Genomic DNA, 14,605 nt, shown 5'->3' on the forward strand with positions numbered 1-14,605 from the left:
TTTATGTTGTATTTAGCCATAAAGATTGTGTTAATTTAGTCCAGCAGCAACAGGAAACTAATACAGAAACTATCTAGAAAATCAGTGGCTGCAGTATGTTCCCTTTTGTCATTATTTCAAGTTGCTTTTATGAGCAAAGCTTGTCTTACCTGGCAACAGTTGCTAAGTGTGTTAACAACTTATGCTAAAGGCTGGAAGGGAGCAACTACTTAAATCCTCCCAAATCCAGTGCCCATACTTTGTATGGCAGAGGCTTTTAGTACCATTCTTTAAATTAGGCACATAACTACATAATCATGGTAAATCATTTAGTCCTCACCAGCCTCTAGCTTTATCCTAAAACCCTGAGTGTCTTGCAGCTTTCTTAAAATTCTAGCTTCTCTTAAAAATAATTTTCCTGATCCTAAGATTATTTTAACTGGAAATAATAGAAGACATCTGAAATTTTAACTATGATCAGAAATACAGATTATACAAACTTTGTTTGCTGTGCTTTTTGTAATAAAATAATTCCACCAGCTCCTTTTGGAGAAACCTTCAAACGAATCCATGATTACAAGCCGTTCAAGACACGCTTTTACACTCATAAAGATATACTGGGTAAGTGACTATTAGTTTTCCTTTGTTCTAAGCGTCATATATTATTCTGTTATGTAGGCTTTTATCAGCTTTTCCCTGTTCAAAGTTGCTTGTCTACCATGAAAGAATATGTGTTGGAATTTAGCAACTCCACTTACCAATTGTACTCATTAGGTAAGGTATTTAGCCTCTCAGTCTGTTTCCAGGGTCACAACTCAGCATATATATTTTTTCTTACCTTTTAATTACTTTTTATTTTGAAATAGTTTGACTCAAAGTTGCAAAAATAGGTAGAGCATTTTGATGACATTTTGATCCAGCTTCTTCCATTGGTATTTTACACAATCCTGGTACTTTGTCAAAACCAGGAAATTATCATTGGAAAAAATGATATTAATATTAACTCAGAGACTTTATATGTACTTTTTCCATAGTGTGTATTTTTATGACATTGATTGCATGTGTATATTCATGTAACAAACTCTTTCATTTCCCCTAACTCAAACTTTGGAAACCATTAATCTGTTCTCTGTCACCACCACAGTTTTATCACTGTGAGGGTACTGTCACTATAATTTTGTCATGATTGAGTTTGCTACCAAACAATCCCACAGTATATAACCTTTTGAAATTGACTTTTTTCACTCAACATAATGACTTTTAGATTCAAACAAGTTGTTTGTATGCAGTTCCTCAGCATATGCATTATTAAAAAGCTCTGCAGGTAACCTATTATATGATGGGAGTTGAGAATAACAAATATAAAGTAAGGAAATTTAAGCATTAAAAAAGGTAATAGCAACCTACATTTGTATCGCATTTTTATGAAATTCCACACTTTAGTGGTCCACACTTAGTCACTTTTCTTCCTAGGTCTTTCATAACTGTAGCTACACAGTGTTGAGATTTTTCATAGTGTGTCCATCTCTACCATAGTATTTGCCCTATGTTTTAAAACTCACTGATGATCTAGTGGCGAAGACTATATTTCCACACATGCATTTTCAGTTGCCGGTGGCAGAAACACAGCTTAGATTATACTGAATAAAATGAAATTCTTGACCCTTTGATAGAGAAACTTGACTTTAGGCTTTCAATCTGCCATGCTTACTTTCTTAGTGAGTTGGCTTAATTGTTTACTACTGCAGCCAGGCTTATGCACCTGGGAAAGGAGGGGTGTAGACTTAAATAGCTCTAAGTATCTGTTATCTCCATCTTAGAAATCTCAGAAGGAAAAGAGATATGTTCTCCTTAAATCCTTATATGAAGTCCTAGAGAAGAGCATAGATAGCCAGGCTTCAGCACATGCTCAATCCTGGGCTAATTTTTTCTGACCTAGAGAGGGGTGGAAGAAAGACCAGAAGTTTGGATGCTCAATTGGTAGTCTTACTGGAATGATCTCAAGTGAGGGAGGGAATTTCTTGAGAGAAGTGGGTCCTATTACCAGAAGGAGAGAAGAGGTGCTAAGCAGATAAACACACATGTCCACTTGTATTGCCAAGCTAGGCACCACAAGAGATACAATGCACTATAAAGTGTGTTTTGTAATTTTAGGAGGCTGATCATCAAAACATAATCACATGAAAAGTTAGTAATTCAGCTTATCTAAGATGTGAGAATGAATGGAATGAAGAGTAAGTACTATAAGAATTTAGAAAGAAAAATCACTGTATACAATTTCAGCACCCAAAGGTTATTACTCCTGTAACAGCTTGTGGGCCACCTCTGACAATCACTCAGTTGTGAGAAAGTGGGCAAACCCTGTGACCAGCTTGAAGGACTCATGCTCCAGGTCCAGCTCTGTTCTTACCTATCTGATATTACATGTTCTCTAACCCCTAGACTTATGATCTTTTCTGGGTAGAAAGGGTATTATTTTGGGGTTTTTATTATTTGGAAATAAAGTTAGATCATTGACAAATAATAAACCATTCCTTAGCTCACTCTATATCTGAAATAGGTAAACCCACACTGAAGAAAGGCATGTATATAATGTAAGGAAGACATTCAGCTTCTACTCTCCTGATGGAAATAGCACCAGTACCCAGATAGGATCAAGGAGAGAGGAGTTGAAAATGTACTAATATACTAATATATCTTGGATATTCATTCACCATTCTACTTTGTAAAAATATGCCTTTTCAATAGGCATTTATTTCACTTTGCTTCCCTAGTTGCCTACTGTGTGGTCTGGGCATGATGAGGGGAATGACTGTCTACTTAGGCCTAATAGTGCTGAGTTCTCTCCTGATCAGTTAGGGAAAAACTTACCCCCTCAATAGGAATCTTTAAAGAAAATGTTGTTGGCAGCGACATCAATGTTTATAGCAGCACAATTCACAATAGCTAAACTGTGGAACCAACCTAGATACCCTTCGGTAGATGAATGGATAAAAAAAAAATGTGGTATATATACACAATGGAATATTATTCAGCAATAAAAGAATAAAATCATGGCATTTGCAGGTAAATGGATGGCGTTGGAGAAAATAATGCTCAGTGAAGTTAGCCAATCAAAAAAATAAAAATAAACAAATGCTGAATGTTTTCTCTGATATAAGGTGACTGACTCATAGTGGGGTAGGGAGGGGGGAGCATGGTAGGAAAAGACTAACTCTAGATAGGACAGGGGTGGGAGGGGAAGGGAAGGACCAGGGGGTTAGCAAGGATGGAGGAATGTGATAGGCATTATTATCCCAAGTACATGTATGAAGACATGAATTGGTGTGAACATACTTTATATACCAGAAATATGAAAAATTGTGCTCTATATGTGTAATAAAAAATGTAATGCATTCTGCTATCATTTATTTTTTAAAAATTCAATTAAAAAATTAAAAAAATCTATGATTAATACTTTTAAAAAAATGTTGGCTAGGGGTGTAGCTTAGTGGTAGAGCATATGCTTAGCATGATTTAATAGTGTGTGTGTGCGCGCGCGCACACACACACACACACACACACACACAGAATTGACTTCTCCTAAAAGGCTATAACTCCTAGATGGCCCACATAAATAACTAGATAATGATGGAAGGGAAATCCAGGAAACAATCTATGGAGGTTTATGATCATTTCTCTTTAAATACACAGATATTGGGGCAAATATTCTGAATAAAGAAGAGAGGTATCAAGAAATCTCATTCAAAGAAAGGATTGTAAAAGCAGAAGCTAAAGTATGGAATCAGGTAAAAGAAGTAGAAATCAACCTAAAATACATCTTTATAGTTCTTTGGCAGAAAGACAATTCTTTTCAGAATTGTCTGAAACAATACTATATAGCTCAGTAGGCAAGAGCATAGTCTACAGAGTCAGCTAGAAAGGCCTGAGTCCTGGCTAGCTATGGGAACTTAGGCAAGTTCTTCAACTTGGCTTCTTCATAAATAAAAGAGAGATAATAATAATGCCTATTTTATAGGAATGAGGGCTCAATGAAATAATGTGCCTAGCACACATGTGGGTGCTTTAATAAGAAGAGGGCCTATCAGAAGCTTCCTTCTTTTTAACTTGCCCTTTTTGTGTGGATGATTCCTGCCTCCTTTATTCTCATTTGTTTAAACCTCAAAAGGAAAAGGGAATACTTGTAAAGTGATTATTATGGTCTTACATTTAATATATATCATCTTTTTGTGTGGTGTACAACACACCTGAAATAATGTCCATTTTTTTCAAATGCTTCATCTTGGCCTACTCCTCTTCATCAAGGGAAAAATCTTCATACTGCCAGGCCAGTAGTCCTACCTATCTATGAGGCCGAGGTGGGAGAATTGCTTGAGCCCACAAGTTCAAGACCAGCATAGGCAACAAAATTGAGACCCCCATCTTAAACAAACGAAACCCCAAATTCTTGATACCTCGTTCATATGATTGCTGAGTATCATAGAAGCAGTTTGAATGTTGGGACTCACAGAGGTAATTGAACAAAGCCTCAATCCTGCAGCCCCCACTTCTTCAAGTCATAGGTAGAATAATATATATGACTTCTTAAAGAGAGTTAAAACTCCTTGAGGACAAAACAAATCACAATCCTTAGAATATTATTTTTTGATTTCTTCATAAAATAGACATTATAGCTAATAGTATCAGAATTGCCCAATATTAGTGCCAGCAAAAGTTTTGTATGAATATATTTTGAACATAAAAAAGTAATGCAAAGAGTAACATTTCAAAATTTAAGTACTTGTCTATTTTTTTACTAGTAATAAAATTTGAATTGATTATTAGTCATCAGTTACTTATGCATTCTAATATAAGTGGATGCTTTTGTAAATAGTCTACAGTTTGAAAATAAGTTTATCTAGTTGTCTGGATATTCTCTTCAAAATACTAACAAAACTTCTTTCTGAACCCCTGAAGCAGGGGATCTGGATAGTATTCGGTCTCCCTACTCAGCTTGTAGCTTTGCATGTCTGGTCTCAGTTCCCACATTTTCTGCGATAAGCATAAGTTTCTTTGCTAATTAAGCAAGTAAGAAATAGAGTGCCAAGGAGAAAAGACAGTGCAGCAGCATATATACAATAAAGCTGTAGTATTGGAATGTGTTAGGATCTCTAGTGAAGACAGCCAGGGCACTATGGGAAGTTTGAGATGGGAATAGAGTAAGTAATAGGGCCCCATGGTGTTGCTAATTTTTAGTAAATGTGAAAATCAGATTGACCAGCATCCCATATAGTGATAGTTTGCCCTATTTTCATCCTGAGGTATTAATAAATAATTAGACTATTTCTTTCAAAGGCTAATGAACTCCAAAAACAAGCAGTGGATAAAGTATTTGAAGATCTAACTGCCAAACATAAATTTGAAATTCAGGTTCTGGAAGAGAAACATCAGAAAGATTTACAGGTTTGTTAGAGTGGTTTTGTTGTTGTCTTTTAAGAAATGCTGAAGTTAACAAAAAAAAAATCAAATGATAGCTCAACCTTACTTATGTTTACTATTTTGGCATTTTATAAGGGTGCAGATATTTATAAAATAGTAGCATAAAATTATATCTTAATGTGATATATTTGTAGTTGACTGGAAAGGGCACTAAAAAAAGAAGAAGAAATGCTGAAGTTAGTAAAAAAAAAAATTACTTAAGTTGACAAAAGAATGAGAGCAAATACCATAATATGTAAAGTCTGCGTGGTGTTACATAGAATTATGGAAAGAAGCCCTGGAGATTCACAGAAGAGATGCTGAGCTCTATGGAGCAGTGATATATATGTGAAGGAAAACCTTATAGCCCTGAATGAATGAAACAGGCTGTTCTGTTCTTTCTCCTGGACTTACTTTTTCCTAAATTTGCATGTGCTATACTGCCAGGAGGGACATGGTTCAGCCCAGGGCTGCAAATGCCCCAGTGTACTGTTTACTGATCCCAAAGAACTTTAGAGGACTCAACAGAGAGGTTTGAACATTTTATAACTTATGTACTCCTCAGTGGTAGCAGGCCAGGGTATTGTGGAATGCTGCACCATCCCTACAAGCAAAGGGAATGTATACAGTAGGTTGCATGCCCACTGTGCAGGTGGATTTCTTCAGATTTTTTTTAAAGACTTTTTTTTTAGTTGTTGGTAGACCTTTATTTTATGTATTTATATATGCTGAGACTCGAACCCAGTGCCTCACACATGCCAGGCAAGTGCACTACTACTGAGCCACAACCCCAGCCCTCTTCAAATGTTTTGCAAGTACATTCTTTTACTTTACAACCTGTTTTGATCCTTACCTAAAGATTGGAGATAAGGGGTTTAGGATTTAGCTCAGTAGAGTGCTCACCTCACCAGCACAAAAAAAAAAAAAAAAGGAAAAGAAAAGAAAAAACATAACTAATGAACAGTTCAAGGTCTGTGGGCCCATGTATTCATTGATCTGACAGTGAGCATCTACGAAATGTTATCTCTGTACTAGTTGAGATTAAATGGACTGTCCTTGTCCTCAGGGAACTAACAGAGAAGAGAGCTCTTCCCCTGGGTTCTAAAAGTAGAATGCTCTCTGCTTGGCTCCAGTGGCCCAATACCACCAGTCTTGGCATGGTCTTTTAGGGGTGGGCTGCAACATCTCACTGCCCATGCCCAGTTCAAATAGGAAAATGCCATGGACCACCACCATGTCCATAAGGTAAAAACAAATCAGACACTCAAGAGAGGCCCGGATATTCATTGTCACAAAACCTGAGGAAGTTTCTGAGAGACACTGTATAAAAATGCTTGTCAGATATTTGTACATAAACAGATATTTATACAGTAAACACTGTGGGATTCATAAAGTTTGTTTCCTATAATATCTTCAAAATGTGGGCTGACTCATTCAAGATATATTTCAGTAAAAGCAGTTTTATCCGGAAATCTTACACTAGATAAGAACACTGTCAAACAATAGGTTGCTGAATGAAACAACAGTACATATATGTACTCTATATGCTAAGTGAGGCAGTAGCAAATAGATTAAATGCTGGAAACTAGACAAAAGGGGGCTCACTGACAATGATTTGGATTTTTCTAGGTCATTACATAAAAGAGAGACTGAGGCTTAATTCTCCAAATCCTAGTTCAGAACTCAGCCAAAATAAAGGGCTGAGATGTTATTTTTTAAATTCAGTTATTTAAGGAGAAATATGCTATGGTAATATGATAGCTCACCTATTTAAAGCTCTACCATCTTGCAGTCTCAATTACTGAAAATATACTTACTTAAGGGCTGGGGGGATATAGCTTAATTGGTAGAGTGCTTGCCTTGCATGCACAAGCCCTAGGCTCAATCCTCCATACCACAAAAATAAATAAAATACAAAATAGGGTCAGGGATGTGGCTCAGTGGTCAAGTACCCCTGAGTTCAATCCCTGGTATCAAATATATATATATATATATTTTTTTCCTTGAAAACACAGAAATAAGTTAAGATATCCTCTACAGAGTTTAATAACACCCCTAACAACAAGAGAAAAACTCAGGCTTATTTCCAGTAGTAGAATTCCTCCATCCTCATTCAGATGTCATTATACTTACTTGACATCCTGAACCCAACAACCTTGGTGGTTTGCTATTTTAAACCCCAAAATAGATTAAATGCTGGAAACTAGACAAAAGGGGGCTCACTGATAGTATTTAGAACAGACAGTCCTCAACCCAAGGAGGCATGAGAAGAGTAAGAAAAATTACAAAGAGCAGTTATCAAGTCTCAAACAGCAGTTCATTCTGAAGTCATTTATGGCAGAGACAAATGGCTCTATGAACTTGAACAATTATTGAGTACCATATGAAATTTTTACCGCAGTACAATCATTCATCTTTGTCTACTGAGCCCAGATGACCAAGAAAACATTAGTGTTTTATTATAGTCTTTTTATAAGGTAAACTGAGTGGTTAAAGACATTTTCATTCAAAATATTTAATTTTCAAGCAGTTTTAGAGACAAAGCCTTTTGCTATATAGAAAATGTAGCTTACATTCCTAAGTGGCCAATATTTCCCTATAAAGATTTTTTCAAAATCCATCAACTAAGGTCATTCAGGAGAAATTCTTCAAATTGGTTTTTCTTATCTCTTAAAAATATTCACCATTGGAGTAGCCAAAGTAAGAAGTTGAAAACTTTTCTTCTCTTGAAAAAGCTGTTGTCTAACAAATATTTTAATTGTTAAAATATTTTCTAATAAACTAAGAGGAATTTCATTTTTCTGAAAACTTTCAACTTCTGCTGAGGATTCTGTCTGGATACATAGTAAATGGAACCAGCTTCCTAGGAGCCCCCCACAGAAAGTGTTTTGAAGGGTGTTAGGCAAAATTGAACCAGGAAAACTTTGTTGGTTTTATTCCTTTCAACTTTGGGTGATATTTCATTTGGAGAAGATATTCTGCAGTAAAGAAAAGTGAGGAAGGAAAGAAGGCAGGCGGCCAGATAGGCAGGTGGAGACAGGGAGGCTACTATATCATAAGATTTTGCAGTGTTTCTGGAATGAATAAATGGGTAAATTTCTTGAAAAAGTCCAATATAACCAGCAAGGGAGAAATTGGTCATTGAGAACCTTGGTTTTCATCCCTAATTCTTCCACTGACTTGTGTGAAATAACTTTATTTATGTTCTCTTGATATCTTCCCTAAAGTAGAGATAAAAGTTTACCATTAAATGAAAGTTTTGAAACTCTTGGACAGAACCAACTGCTCCATTCTTGCATGTATTCCTACTACAAGACTCATTGCAAAATTAGTTTGTTGGTCTTTTCCACTGATAGTAAATACTCTGAGAACAAGTGTTTTACTCTGCTTTTCATCACTGTGACCAGATTACCTGACAAGAACAATTTAGAGGAGGAAAAGTTTATGTGGAGCACACAGTTTGAGAGGTCTCAGTCCATAGATAGCTGACTCCATTGTTCTTGGCCTTAAGAGAGGCACACATCTTTAGGAGAAGGGCCCAAGGAAAGCTGTTCAGTTTTTGGTGGGACTAAGAAGCAGAAAGAAAGAGAGTGTAGGGACTGCAGAGAAGCTGTACATTTCCAGGACATACCCTACCTGCCCCCATCTCCTCCATCCACATTCTACCTGCCTATAGTTACCATCCAGTCAGTCCATTCAAACAAGTATGGACTCTTTAGGTTACAGCTCTCACAATCCAATCATTTTACCTCTTTATATTCCTGAGTTAATACAGGAACTTTTGGGGAGACCTTATATCCAAACCATAATATTTGGCCACATTTCTAAAATGTCTACTAACAGAATTTTCCTTTACAACTATATATGAGTTCCCCCCCCCCAACAAATCTTGGTTTGACTAGTGCTTCCTTTCTTTGTTTGTCTGAAAGCCATTCACAGGTTCTCCTAACCACAGAGCAATGAAACACTTGTTTCTGTCTCCTTTATGAAAGAGAAAGTACATCTCAACACAAATGAGCTTGAATATTCCAACAGCAGTGGGGACTGGAAGGCAGGTTCCTTTGACTGCAGTAATGTACAACTGTTTTCTGCTTGAGTCTCAGGTTCTCTCCTACACAGAAGTCACTGAGTACAATAATTATTGCACCATTTCCCAGGACTTACTAAAGCAGAATTGTATATTGTCTTTCTAAAAAGTTGTAATGATAATCTGACAGTTAAGAAAAAAAGACCTTTATTCTCACCCCTCCGTTTTGCATATTCCATTTCAATATGTTCACAGTATATGTATCTATGTACATAGATTATAGTTTCCTGATTTTATTTAACATCACATAAATTAAAGTTTTACATATCATGCACAATATTCTTTTAAATTATCAGTGTTATCATGTGCACACTTCTTCAGGTGGATGAATCTATGATTTAGATTACCTCTTAGGATTCGTTTTAAGGGATTGGGGATTATAACTCAGAGGTAGAACACCTTTTTTAACTTGAGTGAGAACCCTGTTCAATCCCTAGCACTTTAAAACACACACACATACACACACACACACACACACCCCACACACAAAACAAATGTTAAAATATTTTAAAACATCAAGGCTGTAACATCTAAACCAAGCATTCCTATTGTTTAAGGACATGGAAGCTAAAACCAAGACAGAAATGTTTCGAAACATGAGTGATGAAATGAAGAGAGAAAACATGGCTGCTGAACAACGCATGGTGCACAGAATCCAAAGAATTATGATGGAGTGCCACAGGGAGAAGATGGAGGCTGTGGAGAAAGCCAGGGAAGAAGAAAGACGGATCGCTCAGGATCTTTTAGAAGCCCAAAGAAGGTATTCCACTGATTACATTTGCAAATTAGTATTTGACTCTTATCAAAATCCACCTGAAGAAAGGGATAAGGTTAAGGTACATGGGTGGATGTTCCCCATTTGGGGAATTTTTACATTTTTATTATGAAATATAGCAAACATATCTTACAGAAGGTGTGTGTGTGTGTGTGTGTGTGTGTGTCTTTGTGTTTTAAAGCAAAGTAGTAACAAATACTGAAGGACCTGATACCCATCTTATAAGGGGACTGAAAATTACCAACACTTAAGAAGCTTCCATATGTTCTCCATATCCATCTCCCTTCTCAAGAGATAACTACACTTAAATATTATGTTTTTCACTCTGGATCTCCAGTTTTAAGAAGCTGAGGAGAGAAATCAAGAAACATTTCCCCTTAAATACCTAAGTCAATCTTTACATCCTCTATCCTAGTTCCTATGTGGTTATATTACTTCTTGCTTTAGCAAAAAAAAAATTGACTTTGTGGACCTGTATAGAGCAAAATTTGCATATCCCAGCTTAATGCTTCCTCATCCCTCCTTGCCTCTAGAGAAAATCATTTTAAATTATACTTTGTATCCTTCCATACCCTCTTGATGTAAATATGTATATAATCACATGCTTGTGATAATCACATATATGTACATAATAAAAATCATTTTACACCCATCATAATATATGTGTGCATGTGTTTGTGTGTGAATGTGTATGAAGGGAACCTTTCTAGGTACATAATGAACATTTGGTGGAATAGGACAGCAGTGAGGAGCACAGGAATTGTCAAGTGAAAAACAGTTTCCAGATACAAGTGACCTGCCCAAGATCATAGAGCTGCAGCATAGAACTGAGACTGAGACCTCCCTGTTTGGCCTCCTAGACTGTGGCCTGTCACTTTTGTTTTGCCATTTGAGTTAACAAGCACATACATTTGTATATAGTTGATCAGTGAAACCTTTTTCATTAGAACTATTAGAACAGCACTAAAGGTAAAATCCTGAAGGAGGGACAGATAAACAAGAATGAGGGGTACAGTTGTGTCAGTTTCAGGGGTATCACCCTTTCTGCATAGATTTTAAATCATTGTGGATGTAGACGAGGAGAGTGAGAAAGGATTTGAAGAGGGAGTTAGAGAATGAGTTGTGGTCCAATGCAGTGGAAAATGGACCCTCTTCTCCCCTTTTCTGTTCCCTTTCCATGTCTGGGGGGTTTTCCTCCTGAGGAGCCTCTGGGTCCACTCCTCATACACATACATACACCTGCAGTCTCCTGATCTCTCCCTTGCTCTATTGCTTTTGCCCCTTTCCACCACTTTCCTGTGTTTAACTGAAATAAGATTTTCAGTGTCCATCTTCTACTGAATCAATAGACTGAGACCAGGGAATTGCTATGTCTGTTGTTTATATCCAACTGAAATGTCTGTTTTGTTCACTGGGGTTTTCCAAGTATCTGAAAGAAAACCTGATAAATGGCTAGTATTCTTTAAATATTTATTTAACAAATGATTCAAATTTGTTCTGCTCAAATGAACCCTGCATCCATACCAGATCTAATTTCTAGATATTGCTGGATTCCAGTGTTGTTTAAAACATTTATAGAAATTAATGTATGTAAAGAGACCACTAATTAGAATTCTATCATAGATTCTTTATTTGACTATAAATTTTCATGCAAGACTTAAGGATTCAGAACACATATATATTTTGAGAAATTTGTTAAATGCACAGACAACTTTTTTTGTGAATTAAGGTGATTAGATTCTAAACATATTACTCAGGAGACATGGGACTTTTTTTTAATATCTCAGCTTGAGTAGTTTCTAATTATATTCTAATATAAGGCAAGACATGAATGAAGGAACTACTCAGGAATTTTTGTGGTCATGTAATTCCTAGTGACAGCTACCCTTTATTCAGTACTCAGTATATAAAAGCCCTTTGTGTACTTCTCATTGAATTCTCATATCCCTTCCTGGGGGATTCTGTCATCCTGTATATCATCAGATTAAGACCCCCAAGTCTTACAAAGAAACTAAGCAAACTCCCAAAGGTCACATGGAGAGGAGATGATAGGGCCTGATTTGAACCCTGGCCTGTATGAGGCCAAAGTTTGTGACCTTCCATTAGGCTACCTTGATCTACATGAAGTTATATGACTTATCTAGAGGATTTGTATTCTTCTTCAGAGCTAGTTAGATGCTTTCTGTGGATGTGGCACTGAAGTTCTGGCACATTAGGTGGAGTAATTAGATGAGCAAGCCTGGATGTACTGGAACAGGTAACACTTAGATTCTGGAAGAGTTTGAAGTCATGGAAAGATAAAGTGTGGATGGGGTAGTAGAAAGGTAGGGTTTTTTGGAGAAAGTTGGTCTTGGGTTGGTGCTTAGAAGATGGAAGATCCCACTTTGAAAGAAGCAAAATAATGAGAACAGAAAGAGCAAAAACATGGAAGGAGAAGGTTTGGTGTATAATGAGTCAGAGCCAATGGAAAAGCTCAAGGGTATTAATAACCCTAAGATCCAAATGTGCTGCAGAAGGCTGGCCTCTAGAGATGTTCCCCACCTGCCCATACCTTCTATAATACCTACAACACCAGCTTGAGGGTATCATTAATTCTCCTATCAAACCAGAAAGCCATAGGTTCCTTATGTCCAGGGTAGAAAATCAGAATTGAAAAATTGCAAGCACAATTTTTATACTTGATTGAAGTAGAGCTAAAAGTTGTAGTTCAAATGAAAAATGGATTCATAGCCTAATCAGGCCAATTATCTAATATGTTATACTTTGCTCTACTATTATATGGACAAATGACTTTTTTTTTTTTAAAGAGAGAGAGAGAGAGAGAGAGAGAGAGAATTTTTAATATTTATTTTTTAGTTTTCGGCGGACACAACATATTTGTTTGTATGTGGTGCTGAGGATCGAACCCGGGCCGCACGCATGCCAGGCGAGCACGCTACCGCTTGAGCCACATCCCCAGCCCCGACAAATGACTTTTGGGAACAAATCTCATCATGATTTAGAAATACCCAATGGGGGAAATGAAATACTGGTTCTTAGTGTTTTAAGATCCAGGATTTTTACTGATAGATGTAGAAAGGAGGTTGAACAGTAGAAATGTGTTAGTCAGCTTTTCATCACTGTGACCCAAAGACCTGACATAAAACAACTTAAAGCAGGAAAAGTTTATTTTGCTTGTTTTTTTTTTTTTTTTGTTGTTGTATTGGTGGTATTGGGGATTGAGCCCAGAGTCTTTTGCATGTGAGGCAAGCACTCTATCAACTGAGCTATATCCCCAGCTGGGAAAAGTTTATTTTGGTTCAAAGTTTCAGAGATTTCAAGTCCATGGTTAGTTGACTCCATTGCTTTAGGCTGAGGTAAGGCAGAATATCATGGCAGAAGAACAAGGCAAAGGAAGCTTCTCAGCTCATGGCAGCCTGGAACCAGAGGGTGCCAGGGAGTGCGAGGGGGAAGAGAGAGAGACACAGAGAGAGAGAAAGAGAGAGAGAGAGAAGCCAGGGACAAGATATAGTTCCCAAGGGCATGCCCTCAAGGATCCACTCCCTTCTACTAGGTTCTGTGCTTTCTACCTCTTCTTCTTCTTCTTCTTTCTTCTTCTTTCTTCTTCTTCTCTTTTAATTGTCAATTGACCTTTATTTTATTTATTTATACGCAGTGCTGAGAATTGAACCCAGTGCCTCACACATGCTAGGCAAGTGCTCTACCACTGAGCCACCACCCCAGCCCCACTTCCTACCACTTCTGAATAGTACATTCAAATTCTGAATCACTCAATGGATTAATCTACAGATGAGGTCAGAGCCCTCATGATCCAGTCACTTCCCAAGTGGCCCATTTATGAACACTGCTATACTGGGGACCAAGCTTCAACACATGAAACTTTGGGGAACAATCCAGATCAAAATCATAACAAAAACATGTATAAGAAAAGTTTTTTAAAAATTTGCTTAATAAGTAGAAGAGAAGAAATGCTTATTGATATATTTCTTTAAACGTATGAGCAAAATATCTTGTACCATGTCAACAGCCTTCTAAAAATAATGAAGAGAACTAAAAGAGATCCTAAAGAGAGCAGAAGACAAATAAATTATTATTACAAATTTTCTATGCTTTATTTTTTTCCCCAATAGCTTAGTAAGTTTGAATTATTATATTTTTATTTTTTTCAGGGCTGGGGTAGCTCAGTGGTAGAGCACTTACTAGCACATGTGAGGCACTGGGTTTAATCCTCAGCACCACATAAAAATAAATAAATAAAGACTTTGTGTTTATCAATTTAAAGAAATAACTTTCTTTCATTCTTCAAG

At 36.8% G+C, this 14,605-nt stretch overlaps 1 protein-coding gene across 3 annotated transcripts in view; it reads left to right on the plus strand.

Moving 5' to 3' along the window:
- Positions 1 to 298: 298 nt before the first annotated feature.
- The window catches only part of CUNH6orf163 (chromosome unknown C6orf163 homolog), an 18,686-nt gene continuing 4,379 nt past the window's right edge, over positions 299 to 14,605 (plus strand). Inside the window, exons 1-4 of one of the 3 annotated variants that reach the window (XM_015499162.2) lie at positions 299 to 600; positions 3,673 to 3,767; positions 5,314 to 5,421; positions 10,081 to 10,283. In XM_015499162.2, coding sequence (XP_015354648.1) covers positions 453 to 600; positions 3,673 to 3,767; positions 5,314 to 5,421; positions 10,081 to 10,283 — 554 coding nt within the window. In that variant the 5' untranslated portion in view covers positions 299 to 452. The remainder of the gene's footprint in view (positions 601 to 3,672; positions 3,768 to 5,313; positions 5,422 to 10,080; positions 10,284 to 14,605) is intronic. The other 2 variants (XM_015499169.2, XM_048806073.1) reach the window with 2 other exon arrangements.

The sequence above is a fragment of the Marmota marmota genome, unplaced genomic scaffold (genome assembly GCF_001458135.2).
Source record: "Marmota marmota marmota unplaced genomic scaffold, marMar, whole genome shotgun sequence".
In the NCBI taxonomy this organism is placed as follows: Eukaryota; Metazoa; Chordata; class Mammalia; order Rodentia; family Sciuridae; genus Marmota; species Marmota marmota.